Source organism: Spermophilus citellus (genome assembly GCF_964194105.1).
Source record: "Spermophilus citellus genome assembly, chromosome: 9".
NCBI lineage: Eukaryota > Metazoa > Chordata > Mammalia > Rodentia > Sciuridae > Spermophilus > Spermophilus citellus.
In genome coordinates this window covers 106,184,031-106,205,578 of record NC_138191.1, presented here as the reverse complement: position 1 = coordinate 106,205,578, position 21,548 = coordinate 106,184,031, and the positions used below count along the sequence as shown (strand labels likewise).

Sequence of the window (21,548 nt, the reverse complement as noted above, 5' to 3'; positions counted from 1 at the left end):
GGAAAGCAATCCAAAGACTTGGAGATTCTTCAGAACATAAAATAGTTGAGTCAGGGTGGGTGGGCCAAGGTAGGGGCAATGCAGGGAATCAAAACTTTTGTTCATGTATGAATATACCACCTGTGAAACTCCACAAGAATGGATTCCTAATTAGAATAAGTTATACTCCATGTATGTATAATATGTTGAAATACACTCTACTACCATGTACCTTGTTCTAAAAAGAACAAATTAATTTAAAAAATGCCTGGAATTGGAATGGTTGCTATAGGCCAGATCATGAAGGACTTTGTAAACAAAGAGATTTGGATTTGTTCTGAGAATAATTTCAATAATTTTAAGGCCTTTGAAAGGCCTTAAGCAGGTTTGTGACATAATCATATTTATCTTATAGAAAGATAGCTTCAGTTACAGCACAGAGAACCTACTAGAAAGGGACAAGACAGGAGACAGGGAAACCTGTTAGGAGGTTGTTAGGATAATGAAGCTGGCTTAGTCAAGGTTCATAGAAATGAAGAAAAGTGGATTTGAGATCCTGTTAGGAGAAGGAATTATTAAAAGGACAAGATAATTAATTAAATGAAATAAGAGAGAATCAGGAATTGATGGATCTTCTTGAGTTTCAAGCCTGGGAGTTGGGGAAATAGGGGTGCCTTTCATGAAGTACTGGTAGAGGACCAGGTTTGGGGAATGTGCAGATGAGAATTAGCTGTGAGGACAATGGTGAACCATATCACATCTAGAGTTTTCAGCATCCCTATGACATCAAAGTAGAAATGTCCAGGAGGTAGCTGTGTAGACAAGTTGGGAGCTTACAAGAGCTTTGGTTTGGGTGCAGTGGAAAGGTAATTGGGCAGGCTGAGCTGCATATGGAGCAAGCTGGAATCTAGACTAAACAAGGAAAAAGTGAAGAAAGATGGCGAAACAACTGGAAAAACAAACAAACAAAAATTGTGAAAAAAAAAAAGTTGTTCAGACCTTAAAGAATAGGTAGCACAGGATACTGATTTTTGAAAGGAGGAAAAACAGTGAGGTCTACCTTGTAATTGTCCAAGCTAACCATCTGGAGATAGTTGGAAGCCACCACTCAGGGAAGGAGAACCCCCAATAGAACCCAAGACTCTTCCTAAGTTGAGGAAAGACTTGAGACCTTGAGGAGATCAAAACAGCTAGAATTCACAGGTAGATTACTTTGAGGGGAGAGCCACACACAGTGAGAACTCTGGGGAATGTGTCAAGGGTCCCCTTGGATTTCTTAGCTGATGAATGCATGTGAATGCAAAAACTACCAGAAGTTGGGAAAACAACTAGAAAGGCATATAATCTTTGGGAATAGTGGGAAAACTTCATAAAACACAGGGTATTAAATAGGGTACTGAAAAGGGTATGGCCTTAATAATGGGGCATAATTAGTAACTGTAAAATTAGCCCTAAAGTCTACTCTTGGCTTTGGCCCTAACCATACAAGCTTAAAAGTAAATCTCAAAAGGAACAAACTGTTTCTAAGTCATTTAATTGTACCTCAGAATAACTAGTTAAGAAATGACCAAATACCCTACCCTCATCAAAGTAAAATTCATATGACTGGCAAATACCAGGCAATTCTATCAGTAGATAGAGGCTTAGAGATGACACAAGTGCTGGCTTTAGTAGACAAGGGACATTACAACACATTCCACATGTTTGCTAAGATAGAGGAAAGCATGGGAATGTTAAGGAAAGGCATAGAATATATAAGAGAACTCCTAGAGATGAAAGTACAATGTCTGAGATGAAAAATATACTGGATGTATCATCAGCAAATTAGACATGCTAGAATAAAAGAAGAGTGAATAAGATGTGTCCACGCAATTATCTAAAATGAAGCAGAGGGGGAAACAATGAGTAGAGTATCCATGAGCTGGGGGACTTCAAGCAGCCTGATACAAGTGTAATTGAGCCCTGAAAAGAGAAGGGAGCGCAAAAACATATTTGAAAAAAAATAATAGCCAGAATTTCTTCAAATTTCATTAAAATCCACAGATCCAAGAAACCCAACAACCCCACACACAAGAAAGAAGTGAGAGGGAAACCCCAGCAGGGACATCATGGGATAAATGAGAGCAGAGGCAGCCTCCCCTGGAGAGCCTCAGTCAAAGCAGAGCCTCCAGGACAGACAGACCTCAGTTCAGGCAGAAGTGGAGGTAAGCTTGGGTCTGAGCAGCGAGTCCAGGGGGCAGTAGGAGGACTTAAGGACGTTGTCAGGGAAGAGGAATTGCCCACCCCCCTACCCCAGGAGCAAGGGGAGAAGTTAGGCCCAGGGCCCAGTATATCTAACTTTTCCAAAGATTGTTTCTACCATTCACAATGGGCCTTTTATTTGGTCAAGATAGCCCATTCCTTCTGGTAAAAATGCTCCTTCTAACAGTGGATGTCATGGGGGACTTGTCATTTTTCACAAGCCCCAACTCCTTGATGTCTGTGACTAGAATAGGAGTTAAGAGATGCTGTAGCTAGGTCATCCCTCACTCCTCCCCAGGAGTTTTGCCATCAGGAACTGAGCAGCTGTCCCTTTTCTGTGATGGAGCTGAAGTCATGCACCTACCAATTGCTGGCAGCCATATTGCTAAAGATATGAAGAAAGCTTGTTGGGGAGAGTATAGCCAGCAGAGGGGGTCTGATGGCTTTCCAGTGACTGTCACTTGTCTCTGATGCTCTCTGCCCTCCCGCCCTCACCACAGTTTAATTATGTGGACCATTACATCACCCTGTTGGGCTGGGGATGTAGCTCTGGTAGAGTGCTTGCCTAGCCTCCCAAGGCCCTGGGATCAATCCCCAGTACAAAAGTCATGTAAATCACCCCTTTGGCCTAAGTTAGTGCAACCAGTATGTTTTACATGGAGGAAACATGGGGACAATAATTACAGAAATGACCTTTGAGTTGCTCTGTCCCCTTAAAACGTTTTAAGCATGGGAAGTCCAGTGAAGTTCTTAATGCTTCTCAGATCATAAAAATCTCATGTAATAGCAATAGTCACAGCTTTCAATCCTTTCGGAGCTGCACTTGATTCCTCTCCCCCAATTCTGGCTCACACCCATATGTGCCTGACTCTGGAAAGGCAGGCATGCATGTCTTACTCCTTCAGCTGGCTGCTCTTTCTGGAATTGCTGTGGAAAGGAGAGAGAGAACATGAGCAGAAAAACCTCGGATAGTGTTTGTACTCTTGGGCCTGGAGACTGTTTAAACCTGACTCTTGTGGGGTGCTCTCCTAAGTGTTTTGGTGACTCCTATTTATTTTGAGGAGTTCACCTCAGCCTTGCCGATCACCCCTGTGGCTTCTGGGAATCTAATTGTCTGCCTGCTTCTGGTAGCTAAGCATTTGTCAACCCTGTCGGCAGATGTTTGGGGAAGGACCTAAAATGACCTTACCCTAGCTTGTTCCTGCATCCCTTTCCACAGCAGATTCTGGGAGTGTGGCCCAGTCCCAAACGCTGCTCTCTCCTGCAGCCATCTCTGCCCTTAGACTTGTCAGGCAGAAGGCCGGCCCAGGCAGCGCACTCTGTTCTCATACCGTAAGAGCCACTTGTTAAGCTCCCTTACCAGGCTGGAGTGAGGGACAAGGTTAACCAGGTATTCTGCCCTTTGAGGGGGATGAGGCGCGTAGAACACGACTCTGCCCAAGGAAACTTGTCAAATCCTCTTATCTCTAACAACTGGTTACTGTTACACTGATGCTGGGAGGGCCTTTAGAATTATGTAACAAATTTCAGATATTTTCTTTGGAACTTTGCATCTCACTTTGGTATCTGAAATTTATCACCTTAGAAGCTTGACAGAAACTTTGTTTTCATACTAATTTGATAGAGATTTTGACTATTGTGACCAAGTAATCCTGGTAAGAACAGTCCACAGATATTTATTGAGCGCCCACTGTGTGCAGCCAGAGCCTTCGTGTAATATCAGTCTAGGACGCCTTAGGTGCAAACAGCCTGCTGGCAGAATTCTGCCCAGAGTCGCATTTTGGTGGATCTACATAATCTTTAGATTTTTTTTCTTGAATCTACTGCCAATATATATAGATTGAGACATTTTACCTTGAAAAAAGTCCAAATTCTTGGTTTAAAAAAAAATTCAGAAGCTGTGGTAATGCTGGGCCTGTGGTGTTGCCTGGCAAGTTAGCTGAGCTGGTAGAGGGTGCCCTTCACAGGATGACAGCTCGGGTCCCGTGGCCTGGGGTCTGACGTACAGCCAAGAAAAAAAGTGGCCATTTTAAAAAGCTGCCTTTTTTTTAATTAAAAAAATGGAATATTTCTGGTACTTATGTCTCTTAAGAAAAGAGAAATGGAGAGAGAGACCAAGAGAGCTATAGAAGGAACAAAGTTTCCATAGAAATACAGTGATTTTATTTGTTCAGTGTGCAATCAGTAAGGAAGAGGAAGCTCAAGATGCCATTAGAAAATAAACCACAGATGTAATAATGTGAAAGGGGACAATTAATTGACAGTTCAACAGAATTGTTGTTTAAGACAGCAGCAGCCAGTGGTGTGAATGGCTGCAGAGGGTTTCACATTCTTCCATTTCCCTTGTGTTGGGTGTGCTCCTGCTTGATCCTCTGATGGGAGTTTGCTCAAGGGGGAAGGCATTTTCCAGCTTCTTGGGGAGGAATCTGCAGAGGCTGGGGCCACTGTGTATCAAGGGTCTTGCTCAGGCAGGTCTGAGGAGCAGCAGCATGATGGCTTCCCCACGTTGTTACCACGTGGGGACTAGTGACATGTATTTGGCAAGTTGATGTTTCCTTTTCATCAAAGGAGAAGATATGGATGTTGAAAGAGTATTAAACTTTGAAACTATTTACAAACTATTTTTTAGTTTGTCTTAATTGAAGCTTTTTTGAGTTTTTCTACCAGTTTTTCAAATTTCTTGGTATGTTAAGGAAAGTCTGATCTCTCTCTCTGAATCAAAGCACTGGAATTATTTTGAGGAAAGCTTCACTCATCCAAGGGAGTTCTCCTGGGCGGCAGGCTTTCCATTGAGTTCTGTGTCCTAGTTGGTTTCCAAGGGTAAGAAGAGGATGTCCTCTTCCTCCACAGCCTAGCTAATTGTGAAGGCTGGGGCTGTCCTTCACCAGCCTTGCAGAATGACCCCTGTGGTACTTGGCAGTGTAACTTCCCTCTCTTGGCCCTTCATTGATTACTGAAAGCTGAGTCCCTTGAAAGCCTTGCTGTGTGGCCTTTTCCATCCTAATTATACTCAGAATAAGCCAGGTCAGCTGAGAACTGCATTCATAAACCACCTTTTAAAAATCCATGAGCCAAGGTATAAGAAACAATTCCAAGACTCTTCCCAACATTTTCTTTATACAAACATTTTTGAGGACACAGGGAATTTGGTACTAGAAATAGTGATTTCCCTGGCTTATTTTGTGGATGCTGTGACCCAGGAAACCAATGCTTTGCACTTAGTTGTAGCTATGGAAAACTTGGGATCTCTGATCCTGCAGCAAACACACCAGGCCTCAAGACATTCACTTTTGGTGTTCTCCTTCTCCCAGCTGCATTTTATTATTTTCCATATGCTAATTTCCCCGTAGGCCCTCAGAATACTTTTTAAAAACTTGTCCATACAGTTTTGTACAACTGTTTCAACCTCACCTTAAAATGAGGCAAAAATGTTAAAAAGTTGAGTTATCATCTGTTATAAGCATCTTTTTTTAAAAAATATTTATTTTTAGTTTTAGGTATATACAATATCTTTATTTTTCTGTGGTGCTGAGGATAGAACCCAGTGCCTCATGCATCCTAGGCGAGCACTCTACTGCTGCTGTAAACATCTTACCAATTAGTTTTTAATTTTTATTTTGAATTTCCTGTCTATCACATCTCTCAGTTCCCTTTGATGACCACAGAGAAAATTGCTGCCATGATTTGAGGACCCCATGGCTGCCACATCTTCACTCCATAGTTATCCTGCCTCAGTACACCAGTCATTGTGCCTCCACCTTAAAGGAAACAGAAATTGCTTCCAACCCTCTTCTCTAGGTTCCAATTTTGTGGTTCACTAAATTTCAGTTTCAAGTACCATATTTATGCAGGAAGGTGATTCTGTGTCAGCGTTAGGACTGGTCAGCCTAGAAGACTTAGGAGATCCATGGCATTGAACCTGTCTCTTCACAAAATAGGTGCTCAGCAGATGTTTTGTGACTTACATTTAGTTGTAGCTTATGAATTTGGTTGTTCTTTGAAGCAGTTGAATCATATACTTTTCCAAGGGGTGTTTGTCTCCATGGTCTAAGTCTAGGGAATGCAACCTGTTGGTGTTGGCAGTAGCTTGAGTTCAGTGACATTTCTGCTTTTCTTTTTCAGAGTATGATCGGTTGGGCTTCCTCCTGAAGTTGGACTCTAAACTGTAAGTAGAATGAGGAAATGCCTTGGTTCTGGTAGTCTGTGAAGGCTAACCTTAAGGTCACCTCTCTCACCCCTGTGGTTGTAGGGGAATTCCCTGGGGCCTCTGTCTCCAGGTTGTCAGTAAAATCTCTGAGCACATTACATGCTGCAGGGGCTTGGACAGGATGGGATTGTGGGTGCAAACATAAGGCCTTAGTTGTGGCTGGCATAGGCAGCTCATTACAGAAGGGGGCCACTGCCAGGACATGTAGGCCCCTGGACAGGAGGCTTCTACAGAGTGGAGGGCAGTTGAGTTACAGTCAAAGAAGCCTTACCTCCTGGCTGCAGCACCTTCTCTATTCAATCCTGGCTTCCCCTCCAGCTCCAACTCCTGTCACTCCTGCCAGAGGTCAACTCTCTTCCTTTTTCCTTGGCCTTTGTAGCAGCTTTTTGTCTTACCTGTGCCTGAAATTCACTTTCCTTGCTCGTCCACTTGGAAAGCTCAAACATCACTTCTCCCTTCACAAAATTAATTGCCTCTTCCTCTGTGCTTTCACTGAATTTTCTACCTCTGTTACAATTACATTGCTGTACTATAATTAACTGTGTAATGGTTATTATTTATTAAGGATACAGGCTCAGAGCCAGACAAACCTTGGTTCACATCCCAGATTGCCGTGTATTCTCTTTGTGCTTCCTGGTTAGCTACTTAACCACTTTGATCCTCAATTTCATCTATAAGATAAAGACAACAAATGCATGCTTTGTGGAGCTGCTGAAAGGATTTAATTGAACTGATGAATTTACAGTGTGGCGGGGTGGAGTTTGGTACAGGATATCTAATCCTTCCAGAATTCTTCCCTTTCCTGGCCTTCTTGGTCTCTCTAGTTCTTAGACTGCACGGGTATATAATTGTTAGGTGCTCAGTAAACACTGATTTCTTGGATGGGTGGGTGGGTGACTGACTGTGTACTTGCCCATTTGACCTCCGTGCCTGGAGTTGCATCTCTTTCCACTCTGTGCATTCATGCTCTGTGTAGACCACTCACATGGTTGATAAAAAAATTCTTGTAAAGGGGCTGGGGTTGTGGCTCCGTGGCAGAGTGCTCGCCTAGCACATGTGAGGCCCTGGGTTTGATCCTCAGCACCATATAAAAATAAATAAATAATACAAAGGTAAAAAAAAAATGCTTGAAAAACTACCTTACCACCTCCCGGAACTCCTTTTGTTGTTGCCTTTGTACACCTGTGTCTCCTATCCTGAGACAGGTATCATGGAAGACCAGATATCATGGAAGACCAGAGTTGTGGGTCCTTTCCTCTTTACATAAGGCCTTATCCATAGCTGCTTCAGATTGTGAAGATAACTTACAGAAGTTATCAAACCAGGGCCTGTTTGGCTTTCCCACTGAATTATCTGGCATCTGGTTCGTTTTCCCGGAATCTAGTTTCTTGGCTCTGGTGCCTTGTGCTATGAGTTCAGGCATTGTAAGCCTCCCAGCTTCTACGTCATGGAGAGGCAGCCAGAGGGGAAGAATGGTTTGCTCTTTCTGCCAGGCTGGTGGAGATTAGCCACATGCTAACATCTGGGGAGTGGAACTTGATTGTGTTAGAAAGCACCACTTCACTGTTAGAAAATTCTTAATTTAGTGCTCCGAACAAAAAAGCAAACAAACAACAAACAAAAAACACTTTTTATAAGCAAGTGAAATGCCACCAGAATGGAATAGAGAGTAATTACTAAGTTGAATCACATTGGTGAAACAAAGGACATGTTTTTGAGGACATGCTAACTCCAGTATTTAAGCTGTCTTCAGCAGCGAAGGAGGAGTTTTCTCCTCCTGCCGTGCTGTCCTGACAGAGGAGTGGTACAGAGCAGGCTGTTGTGTATCAGGCTGCCTCCATGAATCTTCTGAGTCAACCGGTTTTTGGCCCTGTTTAACTCACAATCTAAGGTATAAGCTAGAACTTTCCTTCTTCTTACTGTATAAAGGCTTTTGCAGTCCAGTGCTTTCTTCAGAGGAAAACAGATATCTAAAGAGGGTTTCCATCCTCTTTCAAAGAGAAGTTTCCAAGTTAAGGGTTCTGCTTTTGGGGGCAATTCCTCAGCAAAGTTTAGATTTCCCTTTCCAAGTTTAGGTCTGACATCTTCCAGTCTTTCTCAGAGGAACTGGATTGGAATTCTTTCTCTGCTGCTTCGTATTGTGTGACCTTTGGTGATTTATTTTAGCTTTCTGAATTCCAAGTTTCCTTTATGAAAGATGTAGGTATATAACACTCTCTATAGTGTTATGAAGAATAAAAGAAAGGATTCTATAAACTGTGAATAAATTGATTTAAGGAATTCTTTTTATTTATTTTATTAGGATTTATTTAGCTCCTTTTAAAATTTCTTCCTTTTAGTCATATATGACAGTAGAGACTATTTTGACATATTTAAACAAACATGGAGTATATTTTATTCTAATTAGGATCCCAGTGTTGTGGATGTACACAATGCCAAAATTCACTGTGGTGTATTCATACATGTACATAGGAAAGTTGTGTCACATTCTACTGTCCTATTCCTATCTCCCCTCCCTTCACTTCATTCAATGGATTTGTCTAATCCACTGACCGTATTTAGTTTCTTGAGTATAAGAACTTATATCTTCTGGAAATTTTTAGCCATTCTCTTAAAATATTGCCTCTGCCCTACTCTCCACTCCTCTTCAAAACTCTGATTCAAAAACTCTGATTAAATTCAAGACTGAATGCAGTGGCGCACACCTGTAATCCCAGTGGCTTGGCAGACAGAGACAATTTAGCAAGACTGTGTCTCTAAATAAAATATAAAAACGGGCTGGAGATGTGTGACTCAGTGGTTAAGCGCCCCTGGATTCAATCCCCAATACCACAAAAAATAAAATAAAATAAAAGCCTATCTATAATCAACTGTAACTCCAAAGGACTTAGTGTAAGGATGAACTAGAAATAAACCTGAATCCCTGAGGCAGGCTTACGGGAAAAATAACCACAGCTCTGAGTGAATTAAGGTAAACAGTTAATTAAGCAAAACCTTGATACTCATTGCCATGATTCCCATTATCCAAGTGATCTAGGGAACTTTAACGCCATGAGTACTGTTGAAGACATTAGCGACGTGGCAGTCCGTTTAAGCACCTGGCAGAAACAAATACAAACCCTCTTTGAAGAAAGATGTGAATTTCTTACAAATAACTTTTCAAGGAAATGAGCAGCAATAAAACTCAATTCACAAGAAAATGAGCTTTTATTAGTTGAGAACCATGAAGAATAACAGACAACAGAGGAGAACCCACAGACATTTCTGAAATTGGAATTACCACAGTGTGTAGAACAATTACATATACTATCAAGAAATTTAATAATTGACCTATGCGCACAGAAAGTCAAGTATTAGATTAAAAAGTAATGAACTTCTAAAATTGGAAAATATGATGATCCAAATTAAACACTCAATAGGAGGGTTTAGTAGTAGATTAGACATAACTGAAGAAAGAGTTAGTTAACTGGAAGATAAGTCAGAAGAGATTACAACAAGGGTTGACAAACTTCCTCTGTAAAGACTGGATCATAAATATTATAGGATTTGGGGGTTCCTTGTCTGTTACAGCTACTCAGCTCGGCAATTTTAACATGAAAGTATCCATAGACAATATGTAGACAGGTGAGTATGGCTATATCCCAATACAACTTTATTTATATAAAATCTTAATTTTATATAACTTTGTATCATAAAATATTAGACTTCTTTTCATTTTTCCCCCTCTGGGAAATTGTCATACAAAAAAGAGGTGGTGGGTTGCCTTTGACCCACAAGGTGTAATTGGCTCACTTCTCATTGAGAATGTAGCACAGCTACATCTGTACATGAAATCGTTTCCACACCTTAGGTGTTTTCTTCTCTTGAAACCCTGTGATGTTAAAATATTCTTAAAATAACTTTTTTGCTTGTGATATTCCAAATGTCATGAAAATAAATGTTTCTCATCTTCATTATATTCTTTTCATTTTATATTTTTGGAATAAATAGATTTTTTAATAGATTTGTTTGTGTTTCCTTTGAGAATTCTCTGCTGCTTGTATTTACATGACAGAATCTATAAAAGTTATTCAGACTATTCATGTGCAGAAGCATGTCTTCTAAGTGTAAGATCTGGCCTTCAGGAAGGCAGTTGTTGTTTTGATAGTTAAAAACATGTATGTGCTACAAATATATATATATCCTAGTTTCTACGTCATGGAGAGGCAGCCATGAGAGAAGCAGCATACACACACACACACACACACACACACACACAAACACACACATACATGTTGCAGAGTCAGACATGGATTTTAGGCCCAGTTCCACTTCTTACTATTTCTACACTTGAGCATTATTTAAACACTAGGTCTTAGTTTCTCACTTTAGAGTGATGATAAGAGTAATAACCCCCATTGAGACTGTGAGACTGTACCTGTTCTGTATCTTTATCTGCTCCACTGAGAAAGATATAGCCCAAAAGTGGGACCTGGACTCACTTTGCCTCCTACTTCATATCCCATATTCTATGTCTTCACTCATTCATTTAGCAAATATTTCTTGAGCACCAACTATATGTTTTGCAAATGGGATTAGCTTGAAAATTCTAAGTCATATGCATGGCCTTTTAAGCCCTTGATTGGATAGGACTCTTGTGAACTAAAGTCTTAGTGAATGTGTTGGGGGAGTAAATGAGAACAGCAAGGGATGGAAAGGGGTAGTATTGCTGGGTAGCATGAGCAACAAGCAGATTTTTTTTTTTTTAAGTTCTGAGGCTGGGACCCATGCCTTGAGCATGCCAGGCAAATACTTTACTACTGAGCTACATCATCAACCTGTTGTTGTTTTGTTTTGTTTTGTTTTAATAAGATGGCATATTGGTGGTTTGGATGCACAGGTGGAGTATAGAGAGGATGCCAGTGATCACAAGGTACAAGGGGTTCAGATGAAGGAGAAGCCCATATCATAGAGGGCTTAGAAATGGTGTGTTCAGAGAAGACCCAGGTTGCTATGAAAGCAGAGAATGGAAGAAACATTCACCTAAGAAGCTGGAGATAGAAAGGAGCAGAACTTCATGGAATGTCATAGAAAGAGTGAGGGTGAGAGAGAGAAGTAGGAGATTGGGCTAAGAAGCAGCAGAGAATAGTGACTTGAAATGAGAAAACTGACAAAGACATAGTTGGGAGGGGGCACAAGAATAACCAAGATGAGGGCTGGGGTTGTAGCTCAGTGGTGAAGCACTTGCCTCACATGGGTTTGATCCTCAGCACCACATAAGAATGAATAAATAAAATAAAGATATTGTGTTTAAAAAAAAAAAAAGAGGAAGGAGAACCAGGATGCAAGGTTAGTGAGGTGGTGGGCATTGTTGGCCTCAAGGTGGCCCAAGAGTTGATCCTGTCTTCCCCTAGGGCTGGACACTCAGGCTTATTAGGGCATATAGCTACAGCCTGATAGGATGATACCTTTTGGGATTCAAGTCTGGTCCCTTGGGAGACTCTGCAAGGGGTCTGCTGTCAAAGTTGAGGGCCCTGGGGAAGGTTTTAGAGCTAAAGCCTCCTGCCCCAACAGCAGGGTGAGCACTTTCTCATTCATTCAGCAAATTTCTTGAGTAATTCCCAACCATCAGGTAATATTCTGTGCGCTGAGGATACAGCAGTGAACATGATACTCAGTAAACAAAAAGTATTAAGTGCTGTGGAAGAAAATAGAGCAAGACAAGGCAATGCTGTTACGATTGCAAGTTTAAGTGGGGTGGTCAGAGTAGGACTCACTGTGAAGGTGACATTTGAGCAAAGACTCAAAGGAAGTGATGGGGTTAGCCCTGTCCCTATCTGGAGGCAGAGCATTCCAGACAGAACCCTAAGGATATTTCATTTTCAGGAGAGTTTGACACTCTGATCCAGGAATGTGCCCATTAGTCCAAGCTAGAGGGGCCATCTGGACACCTTGACAGAACCAGATCCTGGCAGTCAGTGCCTGGTTCCTGAGCGGTTGGGAGCCTTCTGGGAGCAGATTTGATTAATGAAGTTTTTATCTATTTCATCTGGGTGTGGATTGTCGCTGTGTGCTCTGGGGAAGGTCCTGTCTCCACCACAATGTGGTGTTTTATAGTTACCAGGTGTGCAAGAACATGGGGACTTTAATGTTCAGTATAATTTCATAAGAAATTTGCTGTGACACAAAGATATGAGAGCCCAGACCATCAGCTTTTAACCCCCAGAGCCCTGTGAAAACCAGGCCAGTTGTGAAAGGCCTATAAACATGGGGGCAGTCTAAAATACAGCTGGAGGAAGCTGAGTGTAGTGGCGCACATCTGTGATCCCAGCTACTCAGGAGGATCACACATTCAAGTCAGTCCGGGTAACATAGGGAGACCCAGTCACAAAATAAAATACAATACAACTGAAGGGGAATATACTAGTTCCAAACAACCTGCTAAGTTTCTTATGGCTGCAGAGGGGAAGTATTTATCGAGCATCTACTACATGCCTAGTGCCATAGTAGGTGTTTTTTATGTTACCTTTTTCTCATAACAATCACTTTGATGATTTCATTTAGCCTCATCTGCATGCTGATGACTCCCAGATTTATATCAAGCCTAATTCTCTTTCCCCAGACTCCAGACTCTGTTTTTCCAATTGCCTGAACTAAATTTCAGATTTACACCACTGCCCCCCAGAATTTTTCTTACCCCAGAAAATGACAACTTCTTCCTTCCCGTTGCTTGAGCCAGAAACCTTAACATCATTTCTTTGACTCTGAAATTTAATCACCAGCAAATCCTTTTGACTTACATTAAATTCAAGATCTCCAGCTCCAAGCTCTTTTTCCTGTCTTCAAACCATCACCCTGTCCAAACAGTTCTCTTCTCCTACCTCATCACTGCTATTCCAGCTGGTCTCCCTGCCTTCAGGTCTCTCTGCTTACTTCCTATGGTCCATTATTAGTCAGCTTTCTGCCATTGTGACAAAATATCTGAGAAAATCAACTTAGAAGGAGGAAAGATTTATTTTGGTTCATAGTTTAAGAGGTTTCACTCCATGATTTCCTGGCCCTGTTGCTTTGGACCTGTGGCAAAGCAGAACATCATGGTAGGGAGTGCATAATGAAGCAGTGCTGTTCACCTCTTGGTGGCAGGGAAGCAAAGAGAGGAAGGAGCCAGGGTTCCAATATGCCCTTCACGGACCTAACTTCCTCCCCCAGGCTCCCTCTGGGCTGCACTTCCTAAAGGTTCCACCATCTTTCAGCAGCACCATCAGCTGGGGCCAAGACTTCAATACATGGCATTTGGAAGACATTTAAGACCCAAACTGTAATATCCACCTCCACACAGATGCAAAAATGGTCCTGTTAAAGTGCAAGATTGATCCTGTTACTCCTGTAATGAGAACCCTCCAGTGGCTCTTTTCTTAGATCTTTATAGTCCTCACCAAGGGCCTATATGGTCTAGACCCTGGCTTTCTTACTACCTCCTTTTTGTCTTTTATTCATACTGGGCCCCATACTTGGGTGCCTCAAATACTCCAGGCCCACTTCTGCCTCAGACCCTTGGATTTGCTCATTTCTGGAATACTCCTCCCCAGATACCTATAGAGATTGTTAACTCCCTTACCTTTTCAGACCTTAGTTCAACTGCTACCTTGTTAGTAAAGTTTCCCTGCTCATCCCATTTTAAATTGTCACGCAGACCCTTGTTGGCATTCCCTATCTCCTTTACTGTGTTGCTTCCCCTGGCATGTGTGGATCTCTGTTGGATGCTTCTCACCTGTTGCTTCTTGTTTATTGTCTACCTCCCACTCGAGGGAGGCCAACGGCGACATCTGTTTTGTTCTCTGTTATTTTCTATCACCTATTAATATTTGTTGCATAGATTAATGAATCGGTGTTCAACTCTGTGAAGTAGATGGTATTCAAGTGCATTTTAACAAATGAGAAAGTGACCATAGAAGGGATAAGTAATTTACAAGTGTTTACAGGACTACACATAAGCAAGCCAGTATTTGAACCCTCTTCCACCAGCTCCGGACTTCCTACTTCTCCCACTATTCAACATTGCTTTCTATTTTTTTTTCCAAATTTACACTCAGTTTCATTCTAAGTTTGAACAATTACACTGTAGACTTTGTAAAGGCAAAATGTCCTGCTCAGTTGTATTCACAGTTCCTAACATAGTGTTAGTAGTGTACAGTAAACTTTCAGTAAATGTTTTTTACAGAATTTGAGGACATAGGAAGAGAGTATAAGAGATCATATTGCCAGCCTTTAATAAGAAATCCCAGATCCTTCAAGTATCAATTCTGGAAGAGTTATAGGGAGTGGGGAAGATTGTCAAGTGGCCACTGCCTTAACCTAACCCTGAATTCACTATCTCCTGGAGGTCTCTCACTTCAAGATCACTGCCATCCATCACATTGACTCCGTGTGGGATACAGTGTGATATTTTGGTACATTTAAATATTGTGTGTTGATCAACTCAATACTTAGGTTATCCATCACTCAACGTTTTTTTTTTTTGGGGGGGGGGGACCAGGGGTTGAACCTGGGGCACTTAACCACTGAGCCACATCCCCAGCCCTTTAAAAAAAAAATTTTATCATTTCTTTGTAATGAGAACATTCACCATCCTCCCTGCCAGCCATCTTTAATTATATGATGTGATATTGTTCGCTGCAAGGGTACCCTGATAGTAGAACACCAGAAGTTACTCCTCCTATCTGGCTGTGACTTTGTACTCATTAACCAATCTCTTTCCATTCCCTGCCCTGCCTTCCCAGGCTCTGGTGAACCACTTCACTCTCTACTTCTATGAACTCAGCCTATTTAGATTCCATATGTTAGTGAAGTCATGCAATCAAAATGCAGAGCTTGCTCTTCTGTAGCAATTGTGATCCAAAGCCATTCTTTTTTATAACAGCAGAGAATAGCATTGCAGAATTTGGCTTGGTTCTTTGCTTCATAACTGTTAGCCTATTTCATAGCATACTATTGAAAGACCTCCTCTTAGACATCTTGATACTTATGTGACCAAGTCCCAGAGAGCCAAATTTTCACTTTACAGCTCCCTGCGTCTCTCTCTCTCTTTCTGCACAGTTGACCTTGACCTTGACTACGTATTGGAATTACCTGGGGAATTAAAAAAATTACTGATGCCTGTATCCCACCCCCTAGAGATTTTGAAGTCACTGAGCAAGGGTGTAACATGGGCATTGGAAGTTTTAAAGCTCCCCTGGTAAGTGTAATATGCAGCCAAATCAGGAAACATGCTTTAATAAAAGATTCCCATTTCCTATCTGAGGAACTCCTCATTTCCCCAGGTGATTAATACTAAGAATAAGTGTGTCTGCACATAGGGTATATCTGTGTGCAATGATTTGCACCTGGGACCTCACCACCCGTAGATTCTGATTTAGTTGGTCAAGGATCAGGCTCAGATACCATTATGTTTTAACAGTTCCCCTAGATGATTTTAATGTGCCAGGGTTAGAACCATGAGGGTATAGCCTTCAAGCCTGTCACAGTGTGCATATCTGAATACTGAATATAGCATATCAACTACTCAATATCATAACAGTTATGTCAGAATAATGGGATTGTGAGTACTTACTTTTCTTTTGATCGTAACTATTGTTCTTATGATACCCTTACAATGAAAAAATATATTTGGATTTCCTTTGTGGTTTTTTTGTTTCCTTTCTTCATGTTCTTTTAAAATCTAAACCAACTGAAGTTTCCTATATATAATTTATTGACTTATTTATATATTCCTATCTATAATTGAAATAAATGCTGTGTAAAGACATATCATCTGTCTTTTCTATCCTCTCAGAGCACCAGCAGTTCTGAGGGTAGAATATGGTAAGTCTGGAGTGATGGGTAGAAACCAAATCATGAGGGGCTTTAGAGATAAAGCTTGGATGTTGTGGCACACACCTGTGATCTCATTGAGAGACCGAGGGAGGAGGATCATAAGTTAGCCTCAGCAACTTAGTGAGACCCCATCTCACAAAATATAGAAAGGACTGGGTATGTAGCTTGGTGGTAAAGCATCCCTGGGTTCAATTCCCAATACCAAAGGAAAAGAGGGTAGGAGGAGATAACATAAAAAAGACTTGGCTTTATCTTGAAGGCATAAGGTAACCTTGAAGGATTTTAGCAGATAAATAACATAATCAGTTTTGAACCTTAGGAAAATGAGGTTGATTGCAGGAAGGCAGATGAATTGGAGAGGGGCAATAGTGGAAAATGAAAGAGTACTTAGTTCTTCATAGAAGTATGGAGAAGAAATCAGTAGAGAAAATCAGAAAAACCAAAAGCCAGTTCTCTAAAAAGAATATCAATAAAATTGATAAATCTCTAGTCAGGATGAAAAAGAGACAGAAGATAAAAATTACTAATGTGAGAAATGAAAGAGGGCTCATCACTGTTAATCCATGGATAAGAAAAGTATAATTAAGGAGTATTGGAAACAACTTTATGTTCACAAATTTGATAATTGCTTAAAAGACACAAACTACCAAAACTCACACAAGGAGAAATAAATGATCTGAATAAGGCAATATCTACTGGAGAAGTTGAATCAATAATTAATAACCACATGGTTTCACTGGTGGAGTCTGTTAAAATCAAAGGAAAAAACTATCAGTTTTCTACCATCTCTTCCTGAAAATAGAAGGAGCACTTCCTAATTCATTCTATGAGGCCGGCATTACCCCCAAAATCAAAACCACATAAGATATGAGAAAGGAAAATTACTACCAGTATCTCTCACAAACGTATTGCAAAAATCCTCAACAAGCCAGGTATGGTGGTGCACACATAATCCCTGCAGCTGGGAGGCTGAGGCAAGAAAATCATGAGTTCCAAGCCAGCCTCATCAATTTAGCAAGGCACTAAGCAATGCAGTGAGACCCTGCCTCTAAATAAAATATTAAAAATGGGCTGGAGTGTGGCTCAGTGGTTAAGCACATCTGGGTTCAATCCCCGGAACCTCCAAAAAAAAAAAAAAAATAGAAAATTGATTGCAACAATGTATAAAAAGATTTATAACCAAAGTGGGATTTAATCTAGGCACGCAAAGCTAGTAGTTCAATACTTGAAAATCAGCCAATATACTAGACTAAAGGAAAAAGAAATCATACAATCATATCTGTAGATGCAGATAAACATTTGTCACAGTCTAGTACCCATTTATGACTTCAATAGCTCTCAGCAAACAATTAGAGGGGAATTTCCTTCAGTTTTACAAATGTATAAAATACCTCCAACTAACATGTGTGCTTAAATGAAGAAAAACTAGAAGTTTTTCCCCTAAGATTGGGAAAAAACAAAACTGTCACCCTTCACCATTCCTATTCAACATCATATTGGAAGTCCTAGCGGTTCCAATAAGATAAGAAAAGCAAATAAAAGGCATACAGACTGAGAAGAAATAAAACTGTCTCTATTCAGAGATGACATTACTGTCTACATACTAAACCCCAAAGATTGGTTAAAACAAAACAAAACAACAACAACAACAAAAAAACTCTGAACTAATGAGTGATTATAGCATGGTTGCAGGAAACAAGGCTAATACACAAAAGACAATTTCTTACACACACACACCAGCAATGAATAATTGGAATTTAAGGGCTGGGGATGTGGCTCAAGCGGTAGCGCGCTTGCCTGGCATGCATGCGGCCTGGGTTCGATCCTCAGCACCACATACAAACAACGATGTTGTGTCTGCCGAAAACTAAAAAATAAATATTGAAAAATTCTCTCTGTCTCTCTCTCCCTCTATCACTCTCTCTTTAAAAAAAAAAAATTCTCTCTCAAAAAATTTTTTAAAAAAATTTAAAATTAAAAACATGGTTTCATTTACATTAACACAGGAGGGGGGGAGGGAGGAAGAGAGGGAGTAAGGGAATGAGGAAGGCCAAGGCTCAATCCCTATCACCACAAAAAAAAAAAAAAAAAAAAAAAAAAAAAAAGGAAGGAAGAAAGAAGGAGAGGGAAAGGGAAAGCGGAAAGGAAGACAGATGTATGGATATACGTGTGTGTATACACATGTATAAGAATGAAGCAAACTTCAAAACTAATGAAAGAAACCAGATAAATGGAGCCAGATATACCATGTTCTGATAGACTCAGTACTGTTAAAATGTTCATTATTCTCATTCTTTATCTATAGATTCAATGTGAAATTCCAGCAAATTATTTTGTGGATATCAACAAATTCATTTTAAAGTTCTTGTGGAAAGGCAGAGGACCCAGAATAGCCAACAATACTGATAAAAAACAAAGTTTCAAGACTGACACTGTCTGGCTTCAGTCCTGAAATAAAGCTTCAATAATCAAGATAGCATGGTATTGGCAGAGGAATGAACAAATAGATAATGGAACAGGAGAGAGAGCCCAGAAATAGACCCACACAAATAGAGTCTGTTGATCTTTGACAAAGGAACAGAGGCAATTCAGTGGGAAAAGAATAGTTTTTTCAACAAATGGTGCTGGAACAATTGGACATCACATATGCACGAATTAATCTTTCCTCTTATATGATTCACAAAAATAAACTCAAAATGGAACCTAAATAGACCTAATTATGAAACACAAAACTATAAAATTTCTGATACTGGGGGTATAGCTGAATAATGTACAGTACTTGTGTAGGGTGAATGAGGGCCTGGGTTCAATCCCCAGCACCACAAAAAAGAAAAGAAAAAAAAAAGAAGAAAAGGGAAAGAAAAACTATTAAACTTTAGGAAAATAACATAGGAGAAAAATCCAGGTGATCTTGTATTTGGTGTAAATTTTTAGATACAAAACAAAAAACATAATCCAAGAAAGAAATTGGTAAATTGTTTTATTAAAATTTTAAAAACTTGTTCTCTGTGAAGGGTGCAATAGCCTCAAAACAACAACAACAAACTTGGAAATCAATCTAACAAAAGAAGTGAAGGGCCTCTACAATGAAAACTACAAAACACCAAAGAAAGAAATTGAGGAAGATCTTAGAAGATAGGAAGACTTCTCATGTTCTTGAACAGGTAGAATTAATATTGTAAAAATGGCCATACTAGCAAATGCACTATCCAGATTCAATGCAGTTCCCTTCAAAACTCCAATGACATTCTTCATCGAAATAGAAAAAGCAGTCATGAATTTCATTTGGAAAAATAAGAGGCCTAGAATAGCAAAAGCAATCCCTTAGTAAGAAATGCAAAAGCAGGAGGCATCACAATACCAGTCCTTAAATTATACTACAGAGCTATAGTAACAAAAACAGCATAGTATTGGGACCAAAACAGACATAAAGACCAATGAAACAGAACAGAAGACATGGAGACAAACCCACATAAATACAGTTATCTCATACTAGTCAAAGTTGCCATGAACATACATTGGAGAAAATGGTGCTGGGTAAACTAGAAATCCATATGTAGTCGAATGAAATCTAACCCCTATCTCTCACCCTGCACAAAACTCAACTCAAAGTAAATCAAAAACCTAGGAATTAGACCAGAAACCCAGCACCCACTAAAAGAAAATGTAAATCCAAACTTCAATATGTCAGCTTAGGAAGTGACTTCCTAAACAAGACTCCTAAAGTGCAAAAAGCAAAATCAAAAATCAATATATGGGATAACATCGAACTAAAAACTTCTCGTAGTAAAGGAAACAATCAAGACTGTGAAGAGAGAGCCTAAAAAATGGGAGAAAATCTTTACCACCTGCACTTCAGAGAGGGTGTTAATTTCCAGGATATATAAAGAACTCAAAAAACTTAACTCCAAACAATAAATAACCCAATCAAAAAACAGGCAAAGGAATTAAATAGACACTTCTCAAAAGAAGAAATATGAATGGTCATCAAATATATGAAAAAATATTCAACATCTCTAGCAATTAGAGAAATGCAAATTAAAACTACACTGAGATTCCATCTCTAGTCAGAATGGCAATTATCAAGAATACAAGTAAATGTTGGTGAGGATGTGGGGGAAACGGTACACTCTTACATTAATGGTGGGACTGCAAATTGGTGCAACCACTCTGGAAAGCAGTATAGAAATTCCTCAGAAAACTTGGAATGGAACCACCATTAGACTCAGTTATCCCATTCCTCAATATATATCCAAAGGATTTAAAATCAGCATAGTGATGCAGCCACATCAATGTTTATAGCAGCACAATTCATAATAGCTAAGCAATGGAGCCAACCTAGGCACACTTGAACAGATGAATGGATAAAGAAATTGTGGTATATATACACAGAGGAGTATTACTCAGCCCTTTAAAAGAATGACTTTATGACATTTGCCAGTAAATGGATGGATGCGGAGAATATCATGCTAACTGAAATAAGCCAGTCCCAGAAAACCAGAAGTGAAATGTTTTCTCTGATATGTGTGAGCTGACCCACAATGGGGTAGGGAATAGAAGTTCAATAGATTAGATAAAGGGAAGGGAGAGGGATAGGAATAGGAAAGTTGGTGTAATGAAACTGACATAATTTTCCTATGTACACATATAAATGTACACCATGAATCTCACCATCATGGACATCCACAAGAATAGGGTCCTAATTAGAATGAGATATAGTCCATGCTTGTATAATTATATCAAAATGGAATCTATTGTCATGTATAACTAAAAAGACTAATAAAAATGAAAAGAAAAAGAAAAATACTCTGTATGATACTGTAATGGATATATATCATTTTACATTTGTCCAAAGCCTTAGAATATACAACAGGTAGAGTAAACCCTAATGTAAACTGTGTACTTTGCGTGATTTTGATATGTCAATAGAGATTCACTAATTGTAACAAACGTGCTATACTGATGAGAGGTACTAATAATGGGAGAGGCTGGGGCCAGAGGATATGCAGGAAGTCTCTTTACCTTTCCCTAAATCTGTGAACCTAAACCACTCTTAAGTAAAAGTATGTCATTAAAAAACAAAAAGTGTTTTAAAAAATTCTTAACTCTGTAAATCATCATTTAAAATGTTTGATAAAGCTGCAGATTACAATAGGAAAAATATTTAATATTCAGATAGACTTTGTTTCTATTGATTTTTCTCACGTGATTTTATAAAGTCAAATGAAAATTTTTTTTTTATTATTTATTTTTTAGCTTTAGGTGGGCA

General features: G+C 39.8%; 1 protein-coding gene across 9 annotated transcripts in view; it reads left to right on the top strand.

Annotated features, from left to right (window-relative positions):
* Positions 1-21,548, top strand: part of ST3GAL3 (ST3 beta-galactoside alpha-2,3-sialyltransferase 3) — a 196,250-nt gene that overhangs the window by 94,814 nt on the left and 79,888 nt on the right. For all 9 annotated transcript variants that reach the window (XM_081307246.1, XM_081307247.1, XM_081307245.1 and 6 more), the window contains one exon: positions 6,343-6,385. In XM_081307246.1, the coding sequence (XP_081163372.1) occupies positions 6,343-6,385 (43 nt within the window). The remainder of the gene's footprint in view (positions 1-6,342; positions 6,386-21,548) is intronic.